The 25,668-nt window shown below is 40.3% G+C and overlaps 1 protein-coding gene across 1 annotated transcript in view; it reads left to right on the plus strand.

Annotated features, from left to right (window-relative positions):
* The first annotated feature begins 8,674 nt into the window (after positions 1-8,674).
* The window catches only part of CEP112 (centrosomal protein 112), a 296,754-nt gene continuing 279,760 nt past the window's right edge, over positions 8,675-25,668 (plus strand). The window contains exons 1-4 of the mRNA XM_081109907.1: positions 8,675-8,768; positions 16,053-16,166; positions 18,922-19,112; positions 21,011-21,183. Coding sequence (XP_080966033.1) covers positions 16,061-16,166; positions 18,922-19,112; positions 21,011-21,183 — 470 coding nt within the window. The 5' untranslated portion in view covers positions 8,675-8,768; positions 16,053-16,060. The remainder of the gene's footprint in view (positions 8,769-16,052; positions 16,167-18,921; positions 19,113-21,010; positions 21,184-25,668) is intronic.

Raw genomic sequence — 25,668 nt, forward strand, 5'->3', positions numbered from 1 at the left:
AATATGGCAAGTTGGTTGAAGATGGCTTTTTGTGTCATGTTATTCATTGGAAGGCATCTCAGGCTGCTGGATAGACTTGGATCCATGAAAAAAAAGTAATCAGAGTAGACTTTGGCGCTTATGCCACAGTACTGATTCCTCTAATGATATTTTCACAGAAAAAAAAAATCTGCTATTTTTGCAATCTGAAAAGGCACTTTGGATTAGAGGAGCCAGGCCGTTAGTAGAAACTTCCCACTTTCTGCCCCTCTATTTAGTGGTTATGTGGCCCATTTAGTCCCATAAGTAAACTCTCTTTTCCAAAATTTTGTTTCTTAAACTTTTAGATCACCAAGTTGACTTTTATAAAAATTCAGCTAAACCCACCCTCCCTAGCCACAGGCTTCAGTGATCTGCCCTGCTGGCTGACAGTCCAGGAAGCACTGACACCCTTCTCCCTCCCCCAAAAATGTTCCCCACCCCCAGGCAATCCACTGAAGGGAGAGTGAAACTCTAACCACAGGTTGCTAGGAATCATCCCATATTTCAGCATGGCTGAGTTTCCTCTTCCCATCTGGACTGTTACGTACTAGCAGCTGCAGACCCAGTGAACCCAGTGAGCTGCATGTGGTCAATGACGCTGCCTCCCAGGCCAATGATCTGCTTTTTCGCTTGCCTTTTGGCAGGAGGGGTCTGAATACACAGGGGCCATGTTTTAACTTGTCTCTTGCACTGCAGCCTAGTTCTGCAAGAAGTTTACAGTACAGAAAATGAATTCTGTCATTTGTAAGACATTGACCAGTCTTTCAATATACAGGGTCTCATTTCTGAGCCCCCAAACACAACCATAAGTATTCATCAGTGAAATTTCCCACCTATTAGCCTGAAGATTATTCTTCCTAAATAAAAGACTAAAAAGACAGGAAGAAAGAAAGAAAGAAAGAAAGAAAGAAAGAAAGAAAGAGAGAGAGAGAGAGAGAGAGAGAGAGAGAGAGAGAAAGAAAGAAAGAAAGAAAGAAAGAAAGAAAGAAAGAAAGAGAGAAAAAGAAAGGAAGGAAGGAAGAAAGAAAGAAAAGGAAACAGCTTGTGATGTGTGCATATGTGTGTGAGTATGTCTCTGTGTGTGAGAGTGTGTGTGGGTGATGTGCATGTGTGTGAACATTTGTCCCTCTTGTGTGTATGTTGTTTGAGTGTGTGTGTGTTGTCTTTGCACATGTAAGAGTATGTGTGCTTGCATGTGTGTGTGAATGTATGATGGATGAGTGTGTCTCTGGTTGTGTGTGTGTGTGTGTGTGTGAGAGAGAGAGAGAGAGAGAGAGAGAGAGAGAGAGAGAGAGAGAAGAGAGAGAGAGAAACTAGTTCTTTGTGTGCTCGTGCTGCCTCCTAGTGGCATTTATTACTTTTGAAAGTGCTCACAAAAATGTTGGGAATGCAAAGAAGACAACATTGATTGAAGTTGCCTTGTGTCAAGCACTGGGTAAAATTTTCCATATATCTCACCTTTGTTAATTCTACCTTTCCAATCCTGCCGTAAGGAAGGTAAAGAAACTGAAGCTTAGGGAAATGATGTAACTTGCTTTACCTGGTCACAGAGCTAATCAGTGACAGAACCAGATGTCCAACCTGAAGGTTGGACTCTGTCTTTTCTACCCTTCGTAGACTGCTAGTTAGGCTGTGGATTTTCCCAGTGGCGTCCTGGAGATTTTAGTTTAGGGAGTGGGGCTGGAACAGGCTGGTAGATGTTTTTATAGGTGATGGATGCTATGAAGCTCTCTAGTAGTTGGTTACTAGTTTCTATGGACACTGGCTGGGGCGATATGCATACTATTGAAGGGGAGGGAGGGCAAATAGCCAGTTCATCTCTGTTCATAGCCTTGAGCACGGCGTGCCCAGGAAGGCAGGGGGTAAGGATGGTTTGGTGAATGTGACTTTGTTTTTGCACAGGGAAGTGATCAGAACCTTTGTGCTAAAGGTAGTGGCTCTCTTTTTCCGTAGTGAAGAAAAGAATATATGCCTTGTAATTCTCAGTTTCTACTTTCTTTATACTACAACTATTTGTGGTATAGGTCATATTTTTATGACCTGTAAATGGGAAGTTCGGAATCATTTTCTATGCAATTTAAGGGATTTACTGGCTGCAGGATTATTCTGATATTTATCTCTAATGTGTTTATGTAATAATAACCATCATTCTTGATATTTACAAATTGCTTTCCATTTAGACTGCTAAGCATCACTCATGCATTTCATTCCAATGATACAAAGTACCTTAATAATGTAAATGGTGAATCACTGACTGCAATGTGATTCTTTAGAACATCAGCTTATGGATTAGTACTGTGTACAGAACCATTGCTAGTTTTGAAACAATAAATAAAAATGTGGAAGCTATGCATATCGTGTTAAATCCCAGAAAAATAGACAAAGGGCTAATGAGAAACTTTGCAGAAGAATAAAAGGAAAGGACTGACAGAGTTATTAACATTTCAACTTTTCTAACAGTGGAAAATGAAAACTAAAGAGATACTTTTTATGTACATACAACTAGCACAGATTAGAAAAAATCAGTAATGTGAGACAGCCACTCTCAGGGACTCCTGAGGGAGATTACAAATTCGCAAAAAACACTTTTGGAAAGCAATTTGACAGTACTGGTCAAAAGCCTTTTGTTGTTGTTTTTTTCCCCACAGGAATATCTTTTCTGGAGATAGCTGAAACTTCATCCAAGATATATATATATATATATATATATATCCCAACATTATATATAAGAGCCAAAAATTGCTAATATCCAATCACAGGAGAATAATTAAGCAAATGATGTTGTATTCTAATGATGGAATAAGTAGACTTTAAAATGATTTATATACTTTTTATTATTTTATATACTATAATTTTAATTATATATAAATATATGTGATTTGAGAAAAAATATATAATTATTAACAGTCATTATTTTTTATTTATAGGATTACACATCATTTTTATTTTCCTCTTTAAAACTTTTAATTTCCCTGTAATCGAGCTAAAACTTTTATAATCTGAAAAAAAAATGCCATTAAAAAAATCTCAGTCTAGAAAGAAAAATTTCATTTCTCTTTACAGTTAACGCTGGATTATTTTTGCTAGTAAGTGGAAATAATTGCCTGACAATTCACCACAGTGACCCAAAGTCAGTAACATTTGTTCTTATGTCTTTTTTTTTTTATTATTTCTTAAAGTATTACAAAAAGTATTACTCCTTCCCCCCCCCCCCCTTGACATTCCCCCGGCCTCCCCCACCCTCCAGTGTCTTATGTCCATTGGTTATTCTCATATGCATGCATACAAGTCCTTCGGTTGATCTCCTACCACCGCCCCCCCCCTCACCCTCTCTGGCCTTCCCACTGTAGTTTGACAGTCTGCTCAATGCTGCTCTGCCTCTGTATCCATTTTTGTTCATCAGTTTATAATGGTCTTTATTATCCATAAATGAGTGAGTTCATGTGGTATTTTTCTCAGCTTCCCAGGGGCTGTCTCAGTCTCACAGGGGCCGTCTCAGCCTCACCGGGGCGTTGCAACCTCACACAGCGACTGTGTCAAGCAGCAAGGATGAACTGGCTTCCGGCAATAAAACAGAAAACTCAAGCAATAGTGTTTTAACCAAAATGGAGGTAACCTCTAGGTCTCTGCTATAGTTAATATAATTTATAGAGCAGGAGTTAAAAATATAGGTATCATCAAATTTAATACTTATAACAAAATGCAGGCCTAGTTCATTCTGAATTATCTTTATAATTAGGAAAATGTCATATTTCCCATGTTTTACATAGGGAATAATTGAATTCACATTGTTCAGTATTTTCTAGACCAGGGGTGGGCAAACTTTTTGACTCGAGGGCCACAATGGGTTCTTAAACTGGACCGGAGGGCCGGAACAAAAGCATGGATGGAGTGTTTGTGTGAACTAATATAAATTCAAAGTAAACATCATTACATAAAAGGGTACGGTATTTTTTTTTTTTTTTTAGTTTTATTCATTTCAAACGGGCCGGATCCGGCCCGCAGGCCATAGTTTGCCCACAGCTGATCTAGACTAATACTTAATTTTAAGTTTACCTTTTGAAAATAAGCAGATCCTTTTCTATATGAGAAGTATAGCATAATTAATTCCCCACACAGGAAAGAAAAACAATTTATTTTTTAGGGTGATGTTTCTATTACCATCAATTATGTTACCATTTGATTTTTAAAAATGGAAGTAAAATATTATTTGTTTATAAAACAAACCTTTTACTTTCATTGAAGTCATTTGTAGCTGATAGGAAATAATGTTTTCAATGGCAATAATGTTTCAATTTTAATACCTTTTTAAAATCAAAGAAAAAAATGACATTCAGTATATATTTTCTGTATATATTTTCATAACTGACTTTATAATTAAGTTAGACCTATCAGATTTAGTCTCTTAGAAAGAAATTTGGATTCAGAAAAGTTAGTCTTCCAGGCCTCTTGAACGGAAGCTGTAAACTAGGAAGTGATGGGTGGCTGTATTCCACTCCAGGTGCAGAGAAAAGCACAAAAGAGCAATCTGCATTTATTCTTTGATTCAATAAACATTTATGGATTATCTCTACATGCTGGGTACTCTGCAATGCATTGGGTCTGCAATGGTGAACCCAACGTATATTGTTCCTGTCCTATGGAATCTAAAAAAGGATGGTTGATGTTAATATTTTATTACAAAGTTTGATAAATACAATGAAGAAAAAGAACAGGGGGTTTTGAAAGAGAATAAGGGTGGTCTGAGAATAGTGAAGGCTTTTCTGAGGATGTGAGAGTTCAAAAAATATATATTGAGCTGACACATTATCATCCTTCTAGACATAGAAGTCATATTAATTGGCTGCTATAGATATCTGGCCACACAATGTCTATGCAAAACTGTATTTTTTTAGGCCACATACATTGCATCAGTTAAAAAAAGAGTATTTATATGGCTTGAGGTCCCTGAATGGAGTCTGATTCCAGCAATTTCCCCCCAAATACACCTGAAGGTCCACAGGGTGGGTCTCATGTCTGCTCTTTATTTTACGAAATTATTATATGGTGTGCATCATTAATGTTTCTCCAAGTGTTTGTAGCGGTGAGGGTGTTACTCTTATTCTCATTTCCTGCCTTTGATGCTTGATGAAGTCATTCCAGCTGCTGCTACTTTTTTTTTTTTAATTAAATCTTTATTGTTCAGATTATTACATTTGTTCCTCTTTTTCTCCCCCATAACTCCCCTCCTCCCAGTTCCCGCCCCACCCTCGGCCCTCACTCCCCACCCACTGTCCTCATCCATAGGTGCACGATTTTTGTCCAGTCTCTTCCCGCATCTCCCACACCCCTTTCCCCCCCAAGAATAGTCAGTCCATTCCCTTTCTATGTCCCTGATTCTATTATAATCACCAGTTCATTCTGTTCATCAGATTATTTATTCACTTGATTCTTAGAGTCACTTGTTGATAGATGCATATTTGTTGTTCATAATTTGTATCTTTACCTTTTTCTTCCTCTTCCTCTTCTTAAAGGATACCTTTCAGCATTTCATATAATCCTGGTTTGGTGGTGATGAACTCCTTTAGCTTTTGCTTATCTGTGAAGCTCTTTATCTGACCTTCAATTCTGAATGATAGCTTTGCTGGATAAAGTAATCTTGGTTGTAGGTTCTTGGTATTCATCACTTTGAATATTTCTTGCCACTCCTTTCTGGCCTGCAAAGTTTCTGTTGAGAAATCAGCTGACAGTCGTATGGGTATTCCCTTGTAGGTAACTGAGTTTCTTTCTCTTGCTGCTTTTAAGATTCTCTCTTTGTCTTTTGCTCTTGACATTTTAATTATGATGTGTCTTGGTGTGGTCCTCTTTGGATTCCTTTTGTTTGGGGTTCTCTGAGCTTCTTGGACCTGTAAGTCTATTTCTTTCACCAGGTAGGGGAAGTTTTCTGTCATTATTTCTTCAAATAGGTTTTCAATATCTTGCTCTCATCTTCTGGCACCCCTATAATTCTGATGTTGGTACGGTTGAAGCTGTCCTAGAGGCTCCTTACACTATCTTCGTATTTTCGGATTCTTTTTTCATTTTGCTTTTCCGGTTGGGTGTTTTTTGCTTCTTCGCATTTCAAATCTTTGACTTGATTCTTGCACTCCTCTGGTCTGCTGTTGGGAGTCTGTATAGTATTCTTTATTTCAATCGGTGTATGCTTAATTTCTAGTTGGTTCTTTATCACAACATTGAGGGTCTCATTAGATTTCTCGAGGATCTCATTAAGTTTATCGGCGGCTTCTAGACAGTTCTTGAGAGACCTTAAAAGTGTGGTTCTGAACTCTATATCTTCCATTGACAATTTTGTCCTGTTTCTTTGTCTCCGCATTTTGTTATGCTTTCTTGGTGCACCCCCTAGTGGTCTTTGAGGGCAGTCTTGTAGTTAAGCCTTGATTGTTGCAGCTAATACTAGGGGGGATTTGACCTCCAGGCCAAGTGGCTGTTGCTGCTACTTTTAATTAATGCCTGCCCCAAGGTTGTTGGAGCCCAGTGTTAAGGTCAGTGATGACTGTACTGAGTTTGACGTCTTCAGAAATTATGGATACAAATGCTACTTATGGCTTCTGTTCTCAATGTTTAAATGGATATAAACCCACAGAGGAGGAGTTCTGAACCTAGGCTCCAGGGGTGGAGTTCAAACCTTTGGGGAACCCTTTGATTTGGACACACATTTTGGGGTATGTGGGCAGTTGGTGATGGTGGGGTAAGGGAGGTAAGTCATAGCTTTTTATGATTTCAGATGAAGTTCTTCATCTCAAAGGACTAGGCATCACTTATTATAACAAGTGGAGGAGAGCTGGAAGTCAAACCATGGTCAGCTCTGTGCTTTATGTAGAATCACCCACCTTTCCTTCAATGTTTCTATACTGTCATTGAACCAGATCTGCCTACCATCTCTTAGGATGAGTTATAGGATGGCCCTTGGTTCTCATGTAAGGAGATTCCAAGTGGACACCAACCACTCCTCTAAACATGACATATAGGTTGAATGCAGCTCAGGCTCAAGCTAAATATGTAGGACATAACAATAAAAACCCTCCATGCATATCTTAATATTTTTGTTTGCACATCTATATGTATGTATGTATATATAAGTACATATGAGTGAAAAAGGGACAATCTGCTAGTTCTTGAAAATGAAAAGGGAGATTTTCTCATCTTTTTACTTTTCCCTATTAGAGAAAATATTTTAAGAAATTTACTTTCTTAATATACATTTCTTTACTTTTTAACTTTCAGTCATATTTTTTTTTCTGCTGCAATTATTTCCTCTCAGATGAACTTGACTTCGTTGCATTTTCCTCTTGATCCTCTTTTTCCCCACTTTTCTGCTCATGTTCATTTAGACATCATTTGTCAAATTCATTTCATGTTCTTCCGGCAACGTGGTTACATATTTTAAACCTCTTCACTGAATGGTCAATGTCCTGCAATCGCATGTGTGTGATTCTCAGTACAAATGATCTAGATTACTAATTATTTGTTACTTATAAACATGTTCAACTATGCTTTTAAAAAACTAAACATTCTTAAAAGCATTTCATACTTTTCTTTCCCTTAGCCTTCATGATTTGTCATTGAAACAATGAAGAACTGTTAGCTTTTACTTGTAGTGGGATGGGTTTGAAAAAGCCCCTTGGAAAGAATATGACTCTTCTTTGGGAGTTTGAAAGTAACTAGGTAAAAATGAACGAATCTTCTATTTTCTTTATGGAAAATGGAAAAGATGCCTCAGGCTGTGCTTGAGTTTGATTTGGCACCACCCTGAGTGTATTGCATAGACACAAAAGAAGGAATCCCGTTGTGAAATTAGATGAAAAACAGTGGTGAGTGTTTTCACAATTTAAATGTTGTTTCTGCCTGTATATTTAAAAAAACATAGTTCAGAGTTTCCCCAGCAATGTAACAGAAGACCACAGACCACCACAACATAGCAATGCGGACGTGGAGACCGCCCTGGGGAGGTGGCGACTCTGGGAGCGGCAAAAACACATTTTCCACTAGATTTTGTTATTCTGCACAGAACTGGTAATCAAAAAGCTTTTTAATTTTATTTCAGCATTTTCAGAATTTGGGGTCATGTTTTTCAGACCTCAGATAGTTCTGAAAGCCACCCCCACTCCCCAAAATAACAACAACAAAAAGGTAATGTCCGTCTGGGTTGTGAGGAAGACACCAGGCAGTAAGTTCTCACGTTGTTAGACTCAACGCCTCTCTCTGACCAAACAAAGGCCACACCCTTCAGTGACCGTCCTCCAGTAATCCCATTTTCTTTGCCCTTTGGATGTCCTTCCTCCACAGCCCTCCCAGTGTCCCCAAGCTACTCTTGTGGTGCTGGGGGACCGCATGGTCCAGGTATAGGTCCCGGGACCTGCCTAGAAGCCACCTCCAGGCAGGAACACGAGCTGGAACCTGCGCGCCGGGGACCCGACCGTTGCCATGGCAACGGCGCTGTGCCCCTTGGCAACGCTGGGGCCAAGGAACGCGAGCGCCGGAAGTCGCTGCCTCCGAACTGTTGGACGGTGGCTGTCATAGGTCCCAGTGTCGCCATGGCAACGGCGCGCCGCCGGCCGCCGCCGAAGGGGTGGGAAAGGGGGCGGGGAATGCGAGCGCGGAAATCCCCGCCCCCGGCCTGCAGGGCGGCGGAGACGCTGGCGGCCCGCAAGGATTTGAAACCGTTTGGCGGCGGCGATAGCGGCGGCGGCCCATCGGGAAGCTTGCATGTAGGGGCGCCAGGTTCTTGTTTTCCCCATTTTCCCTCCCCAGCCCCTGTCCCCGGGTTCTGGGGTGGAATTTTGCCTGGGGTGGCGGCCGCCCCGCGCGTGCGGGCTGGTGCGGGGAGGGGCGTCGCCCCGCAGGCCCCGGCCGGGTTCTCGAGGCCCGAGGGGCGCGCGCTGCGTTCGGGGGTCTCACTTGCTGAGGGAGGTCCGGGCCGGGCGCGGGCTGGGAAAGTTCTGCGTCAAGTTTGACAAGCGGTCGACGTGACGAGTCCAGGAGCCGGACCGGAGGGCTGGCGGCTCGGGAGGAAATCCGCGTGTGGGACCCGCGGGGGGAGCGGCCCCGGAGGCCCACGGCTGCCCTCTGTGGCCGGGAAGTGCCTCCCGGGCACGGCAGCCTGCACTTGTCACTCTCCTCCCACAGCGGGACTCGCGGCCCGACCCGGGATTTCGGGCCGAACCGCTGTGCTGGTTCCTTTGTGGGAACAGTTCGCCCACAGCCCCTGGGGAAGCGGGCCCTGGCCCAGCATCAGGTGGCGGAGCTGCGGAGTGTGTCTGCGCTGCTTGATGGTTTTAAGTGTTGCAGAGAGGAACTTCAGTAAACACGAACAGTTCTTATTCTGATCACTGTGCGGCCATGCCTCTTACTTGTCCTGAATATTTAAAGATGAGTCCAAATGACATAGAAAAGGCACGCGAAAGGACAGGCGCCTTTTCCTAATGGTGCGGCAGAGCCAGGCACGGGGTTCCGGCCCAGCGGGCACTTGCCGTGGGACCCTCGGTCAGTTCCCGAACCCCGCTGAGCCTGTTTTCCTCCTCCGTGAAATGGTCGCGAGCTCCTGCCTGCCTCCGAGGGCGGTGACTGCGATAGGCTTGCAGAGCACACACCATGCTCCTGGCACAATCAGCCCAGGCTCTGGTAACGGTCCGCACCCCCAGATGTCTAAGCCGGGCGAACACGCACCTGGAAGACGTGGCTGCACCGAAACTCCCATTTCAGGTTTTCTTTAATGGCCCACCCTGTATTTGAAATATGGTTTGATTGAACAAAATTGATGACACGCCACGTTCAGGAATATGTTTATTGTGTTTGGCAAGGGGCAGGATAGACTGAGGCGCACCCATTGTTTAGCAGCTGTGGCCACTTTTCCCGCCGACGGCTTTCAGTGTTTGTGACTTGCTCAAGCTTTGCTGACGTGTGGCAACTAAGCACCTTGAGAAGGTCTTAGCCCCTTTTGTAGCTGTCCACATACAATCGGGTTTAAAAAAAGACAATACCAGTGAGTTAAATGTAAGACATGATCCAAATATAGATTATAGCTAGGAGCAGGAGTCACTCAATTTACTTGTTTGCTTTTGAAGTAATTTATGTGACTGGTAGGCACACTCTAAGCCTAAATCAGTGATATAGCTTTATTTATTTTTTTTCAATTCTAATAATTTAAATCTGCAATTCTAATAAATAGCAACAAAACGGTTTGATTAGCTGGAACTAAGTAGATATAATTTATTTATAAGATGTAATTTGTGTAGCAAGAATTCCTTGAAGGTTTGAAATTGTAAATTAATTTTTTTGCTCTTTGCATTTCATTATTTTGTTGGGGAATAAAAAAGGGATTAAGGAGGCCGGGCTGGTGTGGCTCAGTGGTTGAGCATTAATCTATGACCCAGAAGGTCACGGTTCGATTCCCGGTCAGGGCACATGCCCAGGTTGTGGGCTCCATCCCTGGTATGGGGCGTGCAGGAGGCAGCTGATCAATGAATTTCTCTCATCATTGATGTTTCTTCTCTCCCTCTTCCTTCCTCTCTGAAATTAATAAAAAATATATATGTATTTTAAAAAGGGATAAGGAGATGCAGACTTTTTCCTTTTACCAAATATTACATTAATTCTTTACTCTGGTTTTTAAAAAATGTATATCCAGTATTGTATGTTATTATAGCAATTCTGATTGCCTTTCTAATTTTCAAGATTTCATTATTAGTTGGAGATAGTGCTGACGTATAGGCAAGTGGCCAAGTGGTCAGATATGAATCTGACAAGGATTTCAGAATTTTAATCTGAGCTTTGGGCTTAATTTCATGGCTTTAAGTGAGTCTTTTAACTTTGAATTTAAGTTTCCTCTAACGTTAAACACTACCATCTTTTGCCTGTGTTAAAGGACTTACTGAGTGAATCTTATTACAAGTTTTTTGGCTTTTGCCCTAACTATAGGTACTCTCAGGCAAATGTTTGAGTGCAAAGGCAGGATGGTTAAGCCTGGGAGAACACTTCTAGGCCAGAGCTGTGCTTAAATTCTGGGTTTATGAGTTTCCATTTGTTTGTTCATCCATTTGAAAAGTTAGTTTTCAGCTTTATGATTTAACATCCAGCCGTGGTATCATAGCCTTCTGTTATCAAGTACATAACTGAAGTAGTTATGGAGGAATACAGTTAGGAATATTATAGGAATTCGAAACAAAGCAAACAACCCCAAGCCAACTAACCCATCAAAATAGTATTATCTTAACCAAGTCTTGAATGTGAAAATGTGTTTCTTCTATAATGCAGAGTGTAGGGTGGCCAGTTTTGGTAACTAGAATTAAGGACACGTAATATTTCTATTCTAGAAGACCTATTTGGTACTCAGAATGGGATCTTTTTAAAAAATATATGTTTTTATTGATTTTAGAGAGGAAGGAAGAGGGAGAGAGAGTTAGAAACATCAATGATGAGAGAGAATCACTGATCGGCTGCCTCCTGCCCGCCCCACACTGGGGATCAAGCCCACAATGGGGCATGTGCCCTTGACCGGAATCAAACCTGGGACCCTTCAGTCCACAAGCCGACGCTCTATCCATCGAGCCAAACCAGCTAGAGCCAGAATGGGATCTTAAAAAACAAACACCCTAGTCATGTAAAAGTGGGACATTAATCCCTTACATTAACATTTATTTACCAATCAATTCTTCTTCCGTTTCTAATACACAGCATGCAATGTGCTAGGTATCTACTGAGACATATAAGTCGTAGTCCCTGCCTTCCAGGAGCATCTCGGATGTGGAATACATGCAAGTAATACACAGATGTGTTAAAAAAATCTAGCTTGATAAATACTGCTTCACAGATGTGAGCAGTGCACACTGAGAATGGAGTAACAGTGAGTCTACGATAAGTGGGACAAGCTTTACTCAGAACGGACACTTGCACTGCATGTATCAGATTCCAGACGGAGGGAACAGCCAGTGAAAAGGATGTGAACACATATAAGGGCTTGGAGTGTTTGAAGAATGGCGAGCCAGTGTGTGTGTGTGTGTGTGTGTGTGTGTGTGTGTGTGTGTGTAGATGTGTAGGGAGGGGTCAGAGATGGGCTCAGGATGTAAAGGTACTTGTAGACCTAACTTTGAATGTAGAAAGCATCCTGTTGTCACAAGCAGCCAAGAGAAGTTTTTATGTGGGGAGTGATAGGGTTAGTTTTATACTTAGGAACCGTAGTCTAGTACCAGTAAGGACTAAAGTAGGAAAAAATACAGTTGGCTGTAGGTAAGTGATCAGAAGGGCTTTCTCGGAGACCGTGGCAGCTAGAATAGAGATACAGGCAGGGTTGGAGGTGTTTCTGAGTATTTGTGGATGTATTAGTTTATGGGGGTTTAAGAAATGGGAACAGACAGTGGGGCTGGAAAGTTGGCACAGTGAGGAGGCTGTTGATAGGTGTTTTTAGGATAAGAGAGACAAGTTCATGCTTCTGATATAAGTTCATGCTTCGGATACAAGTTCATGCTTCTGTTCTCTAAGAAGTAAGTTGAGAGGTGGAGGGAATAGCATTTTGTGGTGTAAACATTCGGCAGTTACTTTGTCCATGAAGCAGGAGGTTAGATTTTTGAAATTGAGAGTGAGCGCTTTATTTAAGGGACTTTAAGATGTCTGCTAAAAGCTGCTTTGTGGAGTAGGAGACAGTAAAAGACTCCTGGGGATTGAGGTAAGATTGGAAGCCATCTGACTACAAGGCAGTGCTGTCTTTCTCCCACAAGCCCTCAGTTAGGGAATGAAGGAGGGTGTCAAGGGATCAAAGTCTTGCTGAGTTTAGTAAAGAGAAGGTCGAGTGGAGTAAGGAGACAGTATAAGAGAATAAGAGGCTGTGATGAGACAGAACCTGGCTGGAGATCCTGGCTAGAGAACCTGGCTATGATGATTGACTAAATGCTGCCTCTGTCCACACTTTTGGGAACCCCTGGACCTGCTGGGGTTGGACCCCAACAGATGGCGCCTGAACAGGGACCCCTAGCCGTTCAACGCGCCGACACTTCGGGAAGCCCATCGCCAGTGACACCGCCCGCTAGCCAGATCAACAAGGACAACCAAACCACTGACTTGAGGACAGCTGAAATCCCTTGACTGAAAAGGCCAGCAACCTTCTACAGGAACAAGGCTCCGTGTGCACTCTATCCACTATGTTTATAGCTATGCTCGCTATCATTGCTTGTCAGTCTTCTTCCGAGTCTTAAACAACCCATTCCGAGAGGTGGCCGCTGATTGACATGCACTATCATTTAAAAAATAAAAAAGGAGAAATTTGCCAGAAGCCGGTCCATCCTTGCTGCTTGACACAGTTGCTGCAGGGAAGAAACATCTGCACAGCATATGTTTCAAGGGACCTGGCATATATGGCATACTGTTCTTAATATGTTTGCTCCCCTTCTTAGCGCTATGTGTTTTAACCAAGGTCACCTCTCCAAGAAAGGTTGTTTCCCCAGGTAGGGATCTTTCCCTGAAGTTAGGGAGGGAATAAAAGCTCTTAACTAAGTGCCAGGCAGGTAGTTAATCACTTTAACTAAGAACAATCACGCTTAAGCTACATAATCTTTACTCCCTGGAATGGAGATAAGAAACGCCCTAACCTTTGGAATAGAAATTGATAGGATTAAAATCAACTGGTATAAATACAGATGTAACAAGACAATAAAACACAGAACCTTGCTGGGAAAAAAAAAAAAAGAGGCTGTGATGAGATAGAAGGGTCAGGGAGGTGACGGTGATGAGAATGGAGAGTAAGGTGTAGTCAGATGGTAGGAACCTCCTAAGAGGGGACTTTCGGGTTGTGGCTGAAGAGCAGTATGCATCTCAGAAACTGTTTTCCTTCCTGGGCAAGGTTGTGGGCAAGTTTAAGACTCCAGGGAGCACATACATGTACTTGGCAGAAGACTGAAAACCGTGGTTCATGTCTAGACGGAGGGAAGCCAGGCCAGCCAGCGAAAGCTTCCTTACAGAGACAGGGTAGCGAGAACTTTCTATGAAGAGGCTGTTGATCAGAAGATGAAGATACCATGGTCAATATCAGAAGCTGCTTTAGCAGTGGGAGGGCCATCTGTGGAGTAAGAATGCCTGAGGCAGAACAGAGCTTTATTCTAAATGTGTAATTTGTAAATTGAATCAATGACACTTGGAGACCTTACATAATGTAGGGGTAGTCCACTTCCCTACCAAGACAGTTCATTACATAGAGGAACATGTTGAGTGTGGATATATTTTTAACTTAAGGAACTTTGTCAAAATCTACATTTCTGATTTTTTGGGGGATTCACCCCTTTATCATCAATGTTTTCTTGCTAATTAGGAAGAAATACAAGGACCAATATTTTAAGTTTTTTTGAGGAGAGTTATAAAATTTAAATGTACATAGTTAAAATCACTTTTTTGGGGGATACAGTTCTATGAGTTCTTACACATGCATAAAGTAGGGTCTTGCAGCCTTCTCCACAGGCAGTATGCTGACCAATCCTTGCCCTGTGCCGCCTCTTCCTGTCCAGGTCTCCCCCAGTGCTAAGCCCTGTGGACCACTGATCTGTTTTCCATGCTCAAAAATGTTGCCTTTTCTAGAATGTCATGCAAATGGGTTAATATAGTAGGTAGCCTTTCAGGAATGGCTTCTTTCACTCAGCATAATATGTTCGAAGTTTTTTTTTATGTTGTCACATGGATCAGTAGCTCATTCTTTTCTGTTGCTGAGTAGTTTCATGTTGTGTTTTTGCCATAATTTGTTTATCCATTCCCCAGGTGAGGGACCTTTGGGTTGTTCCTAGTGTTTGCTGATTACAGAAGGAAAAAGCTGCTATAAACATTGCATTCAGGTTTCTGTATAAATATAGATTTTGTTTCACTTCGGTAAATACCAAAGAGTGGGATTTCTGAGACGTGGTAAATGTATGTTTAACTGTGTAAGCAGCTCCTAACCTGTTTTCCAGTGTGGTTGCACCATTTTGCATTCCTACCAGCAGTGCATGAGGGTTCCTGTTCATTGTTCTTACCAGCACATGCTATTGTTTGCATTTGTTATTTTAGCTGTCCTACTAGGCATGTAGTGATATCTCATTATGGTTTTAATTTGCATTTCCCGAGTAACTAAAAATGTTGAGCATCTTTTCATGTGCTTACTTGTCATCTGTATATCTTCTTTGGTAAAGAGACTAGCTTTTTGCTGATTATTTTTATTGGGTTGTTTGTTTTATGGTTTTGAGAGTTCTTTATACTAGTAAGACCTTTGTGAGAAAATGTAATTCACAAATCTTTTCTTTGAGTCTGTGGCTTTTCATTTCAGTACTTTAACAGAGCCCTTTGCAGAGCAAAAGTTTTTTGTTTTGCTGAAGTCCAATCTGTCCACTTTTTCTTATATGGGTAGTGCTTTTTATGTTGTATCTAAAAAATCTTTGCCTTTTTCAGGGTCATGAAAATTGTTTCCTATATTTTCTTCCAAGAGTTTTGTAATTTGACATTTTACACTTAGGTCTGTGATTTATTTTGAGTCAATTTTTTTTTAATATACTATGAGATATAGATTGAGGTTTGTATAAATTTTTTTTGCAGATGGATGTCCAGTTGTTATAGCATACTTTATTATAAAAACTATAATTTCTTCATGAATTTTATTTTTGTTGAAAGTCAGTTGTCCATATTTTACTGGTCAATTTCTGGACTCTAGTCTGTTCTCTGGGTCCATGTGTCTATCCTTTCACCAATACTACGTTGTCTTGACTACTGTACCTCTTAAAATTGGGTAACGTGAATCCTCCAACTTTGTTTTTCTTTTTCAGAATTCTAGGCTTTTTTTACTTTCTAAAATTAAATTTTAGAGTCAGCTTGTTATATATACAAGGAATACTGTTGGGCTTTTGTTTGGAATTGCATGAAATCTATAGATCAATTTGGGGAGAATTGGTATTTATAATGCTAATGAGTTTTCTTTGATCTCTTTAATCAGTTTTGCAGTTTTCAGCATACAGACCCTCAATATTTTCATTTTAAATCTTTTACAGACTGAATTATGGAAATGGAAAGTGAAGAAGAACAATGGGAGAAGCTGGATGCGGAATTTGATCACTTTGTGGTAGATATGAAGCCTTTTGTTTTAAAATTACCCCATAGGCCAGGTAAGATTATGTTTAAAAATTAGATTCTTAAGGTTAATTGTTTCTTATATTATTTCATGAAACCAATGATCCATCAAAATAGAAATAAAACTGAATTCTTTTAATAGCAATTTTTATCTTAAGCTGATGTGGGATTGTTTACTTTGAACTGTTCAAGGGTAAATAGAAATTTAGTGATAATGTCCTACTAAACCATGGAAAGGTTGTGATACCCCTTCTTATATGTCATGAGCTTAAAGCCCGGGGATCTCTAAAGTTTGCTAAAACTATTTCTTCCTGCATCTTTTTTTCTCCCACCATGGGAATGTTTCCTCTTTCAGGAGCCTACAATCCACCTGCTCTTTGACCCTTTTGTTTATAAAAGTGGCAAAGAATTTATTGGTCATGTATGCTTTGGGTTGACGGAATATAATGAAGTGTGAATGAGTTTTGTTGTTATCTTGTCTCCAGTTTACGGCTTCTTATCTTTAATTATAGAATGAGAGTCTTTGTTTCAAGTTAAAGAATTTTCAAGTAACACAAGGTATACAGAGCAATTGGAAAGAGTTTGGGGGGCCAGGAAGATTCTCTGAGTTATACTGGGCATAAGATTGGCTGTAAAGGTAAATCTGATTGGCAGCTTTTGAGTGGATCATTTGGAATGGGGTCAAGAAACTGGTTTTTACTCTGTCCAAATTTCCTATTTCCCTAAGGTGTCTGAGGGAACTCTATATTCAAAAATGAGGAACCAAGTCAGTATTAGATATTTATTGCAAGGAACTGCACTGGGAGAAGGGAGGGTAATGTGTGAGTTATGCATTTTGTGGTCATCCATTGTTCTAGGCCCTGCCACTTTTTAAAAAAATCCTCACCCGAGGATATGTTTTTTATTGATTTATTTTTAGGGAGAGAGGAAGGGAGATGGAGATGGAGATGGAGATGGAGATGGAGATGGAGATGGAGAGAGAGAGAGAGAGAGAGATCACTTGCCCCCCATATGCGCCCTGACTGGGGATTGAACCCACAATCTTTTGATGCTCCAACCAACTGAGCCGCCTGGCCAGGGCCAGGCCTGCGACTTTTCCTGGTCCACGATGTCTTGGCATGGGCTTCCCTCCAAGCTCTTCCTCTATCCTCTTGCCCTGCAGACCAAAACCTCTTCTTTCTTCCTCTGCTGTTCTTCACAATGGTTATTTCATATCTCACAGCTCATTCATGATTTGTTGAGTTAGTATTTAATGATGTTTCTATACTGTTAATCATCTTTTGATATTCAGTACCTTTTTGTCTTAGATCTGCTGATTAGGAAAAATTTTTAATTAAAATCTCCCATTATAAATGTATTTCAAATCAAACTATTGTCATATTTATCTTCTTTTAAAAATGGATTTTAGGTACAAGAATTGATTGGATTGTAATCTTTGGTTCATGACGTATTGTCTATATTGGTACATCCCTTGCCTTCTCTTATTTAGTTAATTCTTAATGAACACTTGGAAATCACATACCAATCAAGAATCTAAACAACTTACATCTTGTAGCTAAAATCTACTTTGGGAAATGGTTTTTCCCAACATTTTAAGTAGAGGAATGAATTCTTTTGTATTAATCAAGTTGTACTGAATTCTAGCCATTCCAAAATTAGATAGATTTCAGTTTACTGCTGGGCATATAGAAAATATATAGTTTCAAAAAGTGATTACTTAAGTTTATCAGTTTCACTTTTGCATTTTTTTGGCATAAAGTATGCCCAATATTTCATGAAGTTTGCTTTGTGATTATATAATTTCAAAGCTAAAAATACAAAAGTTTTTTAGAGGCTAGCTTTCATACCTGTAGTGATAAATCTGGTATGAGCAAAGTAGTAAATCTGGCCCCAGCAATTTTTGTAGGTAAAACAATAAATGAATATGACCTTTAGAAACTAAGAGATTAAAGCAGGCTTATGATTTGTGTTAGGTATATAATCCTCAAATTGAGTTAGACTGATAAAAGATTAGTGTCAAAGTAGTTTTCATGAGACCTAAAAGCGATTCTGTGTCCTGTAAGATAAGATAGTCAATAGGTCATTATATGTGGATTAAACTGTGCTATATTTTTAAGGCAGTTTCTAAAAGGATAATTATTTTACAAAATTACATGTAAATACCCTTCATTTATTTCTAGAGAGGTTAAAAGAAAACCCTAAATAAATCAACTATAAGTCCCTGAAAATTATCAGCTTTAATAAATAAAACATTTGAGATTTAATTTTAGATTAAGTTTAAAATGCTTAAATAAATAAGATTGCATTTTATCTCTCTCTTGGTTTGCATAATGAGAATTATAGAATTTTCAGAACAACTACAATTATTTTACAGCAAACTTTTTATCTCACTGCTTTATTTGACAGTAATCCAGAGATTTTATTTTTGAGAAAATATTTTTTTGCTTATGTCTTGCCTGATTACTAATGAACTGGTAAACTCTAGACCAAGAGTTGTCAAAATTGTAGCCTCTGGAGCAGATCCAGCCTGCTGACTTTTGGTAAAGTTTTATTAGAAAACAGCCGTGCTCGTTTGGTTACATGTGGTGTGTGACTGATTTCATGCTCCAGTGGCAGAGGGGGCAGCTGTGCCGGGGGTCACAGGCCTGCAGAGCCTCACTGTTGACTGTGTGTCACTTTACAGTGAATTTGCCGACCCCTGCTCTAGGCAGGAGCAGATTTCGACAGGTCTTTCATTTAGTGTTTGTTTACTGACAAATCAAGTCTCTAATATTGCCTATGTATTTCTAGAACGGCAGAGGTGCGCACTTTGGATTAGAAAGCTGTGTGAGCCTTCAGGAACAGGTGCAGGAATAATGGGCAGGAAGAATCGGAACCTGTATGCAAAACTGTTACTGCATATGCTTAAGCGAGGAGTGATTGAAGGCCCTTTTATACACCGACCTGAACCCGGGACACTAAAAACTTTACCTTCGTACATGGTAGGTGTCATTGACCAAAAGGTAGATTAGTTTAGTTTCTTAAAAATTTCCAATTTAGACCAGCCTGGGTGGCTCAGTGGTTGAACCGGGAGGTTGAGGTTCAATTTCTGGTCAGGGCACATGACTGGGTTGTGGGCTTGGTCCCCAATGTGGGATGAGTAGGAAGCAGCCGAGCAGTGATTCTCTCTCATCATTGATGTTTCTATCTTTTTCTCCCTCTTGCTTCCTCTCTGAAATCAATAAAAAAATATTTTTAAAAACCTCTGCCAATTTATCATATCATTTGGGAATGGTCATATTAGTAAGTAACAAGTTCTAGATAATACGTTAGTTAAAACGAATGTGCTTTTTTTTTTCTTTCTGATTCAAGTTTTTCTACCTTGAATAGAAATCAGATATTGGCCTATAAGCAGCCTATACTTACTGATTTAGTCAATCCATAATATTATACAATATTTCTAAAAATTTTAAAGTGCAATTTTAAACTTGAGCCTTACTTTTCCACTGTTTATAATAATATTTTATGTATGTCAGAAAATTTTAGTTATTAAACTCTTTCATATTTAAAAATTTGAGAGATCAGATTGAGTGACTTCTAAAGTTCCTTTCTACTCTAATAAAATGACAACAGTAAGTTGGAGTTTAGAAGTGATTTCCTGCACTTCATTTAATTTCATTATCAGAATCAGGTTTGTGAAAAGGCAGTTACAATTATACTTGGTTGATGAATTGTCACTGTCTTGGTTTGTATGGTGTTTGAATACTTGAGAAATCTGGCTGGAGTTCTAGGGATTGGTAGTTGCTGTTAGGATATTTTAAAATTTTTTAAAATGATATTTTAAAATTTTATTTTAACAGTTAATTTACACCAAAAATTTACTCAAGAGGCATGTTGCACAATTAGACCATAATATGCTATCCACGGAAGAATGCCAAAAGTTTTAATGCAATTCCCAATCACATGAGAGACATACATTTTGTTTAAAATCATTAGTCTTTGGGACATAGTTATTTGACTTAATATTTGATTAACCATTGAAGTGACTATCTCATTTAAAAAGAAATTGCTGTGCATGCCTGATTGAGGATAGAGGGTCATGTTTCACCCCTTCCCAGAGAGCAGCCCCCCTAGAGGACTGTTGTGTAGGATTGGGAGAATTGTTGCAGAAGTATCCAGTTAATGCAGAAGTTTCTTCACAAATGTGCCATGAAGCCTGGCTCACTTAAAGAGAAATAAATGGGCTGATGTCATTCTTCTTAATGACTGAAAGTAGAACATTTTCTGGAACAAATTCAGATGTTAAGATCTGAGTAAGTATATTATGTTTTCCCATTCACACTCAATTTCATAAAATCATAGGAAAGTGCCTTGTTTTACAAAGAATGATGAGAAGTCCTAAGACTGCCTTGGGTTTTCCAGCTCATTTATGGCACTGCCAGAACCACATCCCAGGTCTTCAACTCTGTTGTTCTCATCTGATGAAGGGATTCCTGATTTTTATTTATTGTGGTTTCTGAGCCCACTGATTTTTTTGGTGGGCTCCAGAGTAGTTAATGATCACAGAAAAAAATAAGAGAGCACATGAGTTAAAAAGAACATTTCATTTATGTTTACATAAAGCTAATATTCCTTTTGTAATACAATAATTATCAGATTTATCTGGTATGTATTGTTATCATTCATCAGGTTTCTTATACAGCAGAGCACAACTAAAATGTGTTATCCCATTTTATGTATTTTAATATTTCATAATTAATGTGCATTGAATGATGCATTTTTATATTATTTTTGGTAGTTGAATTTGAATATTTGAATGGTTATCAAACTTGAAATCTTAACTAATTATTTCATTATAGTACATTTTGAAAGAATAATTTTTCTAATTTTTAAAAATCAGTCCATCTATTTTGATGAACCAAATCCAGCACAAGCCAAAAGTTCAAGCCCAGAAGGATTACCGGACTGGGTAATGGGTGAGCTGGGGACGAGCGAACACAAATTAAATGAATCATGGAAGCTTTCTTCTGGAGACAGTTATTCTTTGGTGCAGTCACCAACCGATGGCCACAGGTATGCTATGCAAATGGGATTTGGAATGTGTTTCATTATTTAGCCTGTTTTCAGTACTGGTTGATACATTTCATTTTTCCTTGTGTGTTTTTTTTTATGAAAAGTAGTTGATTTACTTTATATTTTTGTTAAAGTTGAAGTCTTTGAAGGATATTGGGAAGGTAAAATGACAGTTTTGCTTTTTCATTTACTGTATATTCAAAAATTATGTTATATTCTAGCCATTTTTTTTTGTATCTGTTATATATATATATATATATATATATATATATATATATATATATATATATATATTTATATATATATATACACACACACTAGAGGCCCGGTGCATGAATTCGTGCACTTGGGGCAGGAGGGGTCCCCTCAGCTCGGCCTGCGCCCTCTTGTAGTCCAGGAGCCCTCGGGTGATGTCTAACTGCCAGCTTAGGCCCGCTCCTGGAGAGGGGGCCTAAGCTGGCAGTCAGACATCCTGAGCACTGCCGCAGAGTCGCTGCTGCACTCCCCAGCCGTGAGCCCGGCTTCTGGCTGAGTGGCGCTCCCCCTGTGGGAGTGCATTGACCACCAGGGAGCAGCTCCTGCGCTGAGCGGGATCGGGCCAAAACTGGCTCTGCGATATCCCCCTAGGGGTCCTGGATTGTGAGAGGGTGCAGGCCAGGCTAAGGGACCCCACTGGTGCACGATCGAAGCCAGGGAGGGATGTGGGAGGTTGATCAGCAGGGAAGGTCTGCAGGAGGGCTCCAGGGCATGTCCAGCCCATCTCACTCAGTCCTGATTGGCTGGACCCCAGCAGCAAGCTCACCTACTGATCAGAGCATCTGCTCCCTGGTGGTCAGTGCATGTCATAGCGACTGGCCTACTGGTTGACTTTCTACTCCTTGGTGGTCAGTGCACATCATAGGGAGCATTTGAGCGGCCTTAGCATATCATTAGGATATTACACTTTGATTGGTTGACCGGACACTTAGCATATTAGGCTTTATTATATGGGATGTACACATTACATATATACACACATGTATAATGTGTGTGTGTGTGTGTGTGTGCGCGTGCGTGTGTGTATCTGCTCCATTGCTTGGAAAGTGGTTCCTGAAAATTTTTAAATAATACAATTCTGTTTCCTTTATGACAAGCATGTATTAAGAACATTATCAATGTCGACAACAAACTGTAACATCTTAAAGCTTATACTTGAATTTCTCTCCTTTTTACCCATCAAATAGTATTTGTTTTAATTTAATAAAATAATGAATATAAATGTAAACCTCATTAAACTGTGCTTTTTCACTAGAGTACTAAGCTTAAGTAGGATTTTTAGTATAAACTAAACGTCTAAGCTTTTGAAATACATGAAAAGATTATTGTTGTAGTATAACTTTTGGCCTCTAGGAGGGATAGACTTAAATTGGACTTTTATCAAACTTTGAGTTTTACCTTTGGTGTTGTTCCCTCAAATATTAAAATATTGGACAGTGTCAGTTGACATGTACCATACTTCAAACTTCTCTTGGTAATTTTAATTTTGGGAAATTTGATTTGGTTAACAATATGATCTTTCTTTTCTACACATTTTGGTTTGTTACTTAGATATAAAATGTTAGTAATTTGAAATGTCTTCATAGTTGGTGTAGTCTGATTATGTTTTTCAGATGTCAGGAGTTATGGGGGGAAAGAACAGATGAACACAAAACAAGTGCTATAGTCCAAAGGAACTTTTTTTATTGGAAAGAGTAAACCAATTAAAATGGAGAGGCATAAGAGGGAGAGGGGAGATAATTACAGACATGTTCAGAAGAGTAAAAAGAAATGAATAGATGAGTCCTTGGAGGTTTTATAAGATACTTATTTTTGTACTTATGGGAGATTTAAAAATAGAAGAGGTATAATTGTGGAGTTTTGTTAACCTTTTAAGCAGGTAAGTGGAGGTGTCAAGAGATTGATGTGCATACAAAGAAAAATACAGTTCTTGGTTTGGCTGTGAAATGCATCAGGTGTTTGCCAAAAGATTTGTTGAGTGTCTGACTAAGTGCTGGGTTTCTTTCTGGGTTTACAGTGTAAAAGTGAACTAAAGGAGTTTCCTATGTCTTTGAGCTAGCCCAGAGGTTGAAAATTGGTCATCATTCTGAACTGAATGAATCATGTGCATAGATTTGGTTTGTTTGACTTCCATAATGTCTTTAAAGCTTTTTTAGTGAGTTGTCAGAATGAACAATTAGAGCATTTTGTACAAAAAAACCTACATTTCTGGCTCACTTTAGAAAGTGGAGACCCAGCAACCTTCCCATAGGCTGGAGTATAGTAACACTTGCTCACCCCCCTAATGCAGCATGCCTTCACTGTTTCCTGCTAATGCCTGACACTGAGGTTGAGGTCATTGCATCTGTTATTGAGCTTTGACATTTTCTTTTTTAAGTATTTTATTTTTTGTTAATCCTCACCTGAGGATATTTTTCCATTGATTTTTAGAGAGAGTGAAAGGGAGGGAGAGGGACACACAGAAACATTCATATGAGAGAGACACATCGATTGGTTGCCTCCTGCATGTGCCCTGACCAGGGCCAGGATGGAGCCTGCAACTGAGGTATGTGTCCTTCACTGGAATCAAACCCAGGACTCTTCATTCTGTGGGCTGATGCTCTATCCACTGAGTCATACTGGCTTGGGTGAGCTTTTTATTTTTTCAAGTAAGGTTAAGAGGAAGTAAAGTATTTGTTTTTCTGCAAAAAGCTTTATTGTTTCATTTGGTCCAATGCATGGGAGAGGGCTTCAGGGTGGTTAAAAGAACGGCTAGTAGTTTCTTCCTGGAGAGGCTCCGGTAAAAGCCAGACACCAGGGGGATGCAGAGGGGCCCCTCAAAGGCCTCTGGGCTCCACAGGCTCCTAGTCGTGCTTGAGGGGGAGCCTTTGGAAGAGATACGCGCCCAGCCCAGCCCGGGGGTCGGCAGCCTGCAAGGTGAGTCAGGTGGCGCCCATCTTCTTGATGCGTTTCACCTCCTCACCCCGGAAGTGGTTCTGCAGGAAGTCCCGGAGCTGAGGGTCTGCATGGGTAGAACCCAGGGCCTGCAGCTCCAAGAGGGCCTGGGTCAGGTTCCTCTCCAAGGCCAGGGCGGCCTCCATGGCGTCCTGAGTTTTGCCCCCTCATCTTGGGAGGCTTCAGCACGTCCTGGAAGAGAATGCGGCCCCCGCGCTGGGTTTGCACTTTAAGACGCTCAGCGCCCTCGCGCTTCTTCTCTGCCAACTTGCGGGAAAAGTGGCCCACGCCCTCCAGAGCCACTTCCATCGTCCAGGTCGAAATAGAAGCCGAGAGGTAGGTGTGGGAGCCCCAGAGGCAGGCCGGCCAGGCGGTTGACCGCAGCCTCCACCGCGGTGGGTGGAATAATTCTGACGAATTTGGAGCTCATGGTTGTCTGACAATAAGGAATTAAGGTAGAAAAACAACAACAACCGGTGTGTTGGCTGGTCCCGGAGGAGGTTCTGAAGGTGGTGACTGGATAAGACAGGAGAGTGACCGGAGGCTGGAAACTGGGGCTTTCCTGGGTCTGTTCTGTCCAAACACTGTTGAAGCAAGAGACAGATACGGGAGTGTCGAGGGCACTGCCTCCATTTATATTCTATGAAAAGTAGAAAGAAGAAAGGTAAATGAAGGGGGAATCACATGATTTAAGAAGAGGAGAGGAAGGGGGCGGGGGAATGGAAGATATCTCTAGTACTATCAACAATAAAAATATATTTTAAAAAATGAAGAGGAGAGAGAGTGCATCTTTGTAGAAGCATAGTATAATCACCCGTGTGTTTACCTGTTTAGTCTTATAAACATTTGGTCTAAAACTGGTTTAGATGGATAGGGAAGAGAGATATGTGTATGGATAATTTCAGTGCAGTGGTTCTGGGTCGTTGTGGAGGTGTTTATGAAGATTGACGTATGTATAAGAGTAGGGTTCAGGGTAGGAAATAGAACAGAGCTCCAGTTTTTTCCTCATAATAGAGGACAGAGTTAGAGAAAACAGTGAAAATATTCTTCAAATATTAAGGATTTTTCTGGAAAATGAAACCATAGTAAAAATCTGCACAAATTTAACAAATAACTTATTTCTCTTTGTTGCTCAGCTATAATAAAATGGCATATTAATGCCAGTTACTCAAGTATGAGGCTTTAGTTATCAGTTACATAAAGTAATTAATGGGACAAGCAGGCAGTCCTCTGGTTCCAGTCATTGTTCAGATCTCCTAACTTCATAAAAGCCTCCCCTGACGGCCCAGGTCTGTTTAGGTGACTCTTATTTACGCAAAGCACTCTGTGTTCTTTGTCGCACTTATCACATGTACAGAGGTTCCATTTCTGTCCTTTTGCTAGATTGCAAATTTCACGAGGGAAGAACTGTGGTTTTCCTGTTTGTACTGTATTTCCAGTTAGGGACTCCATAGAGTTTGTATTTGGTGAGTGTATGCATGCTTGAAGGTTGGGTTATGTTAGCCACTGCCACAT

The sequence above is a fragment of the Myotis nattereri genome (genome assembly GCF_964212035.1).
Source record: "Myotis nattereri genome assembly, chromosome: 16".
NCBI classification, from domain to species: domain Eukaryota; kingdom Metazoa; phylum Chordata; class Mammalia; order Chiroptera; family Vespertilionidae; genus Myotis; species Myotis nattereri.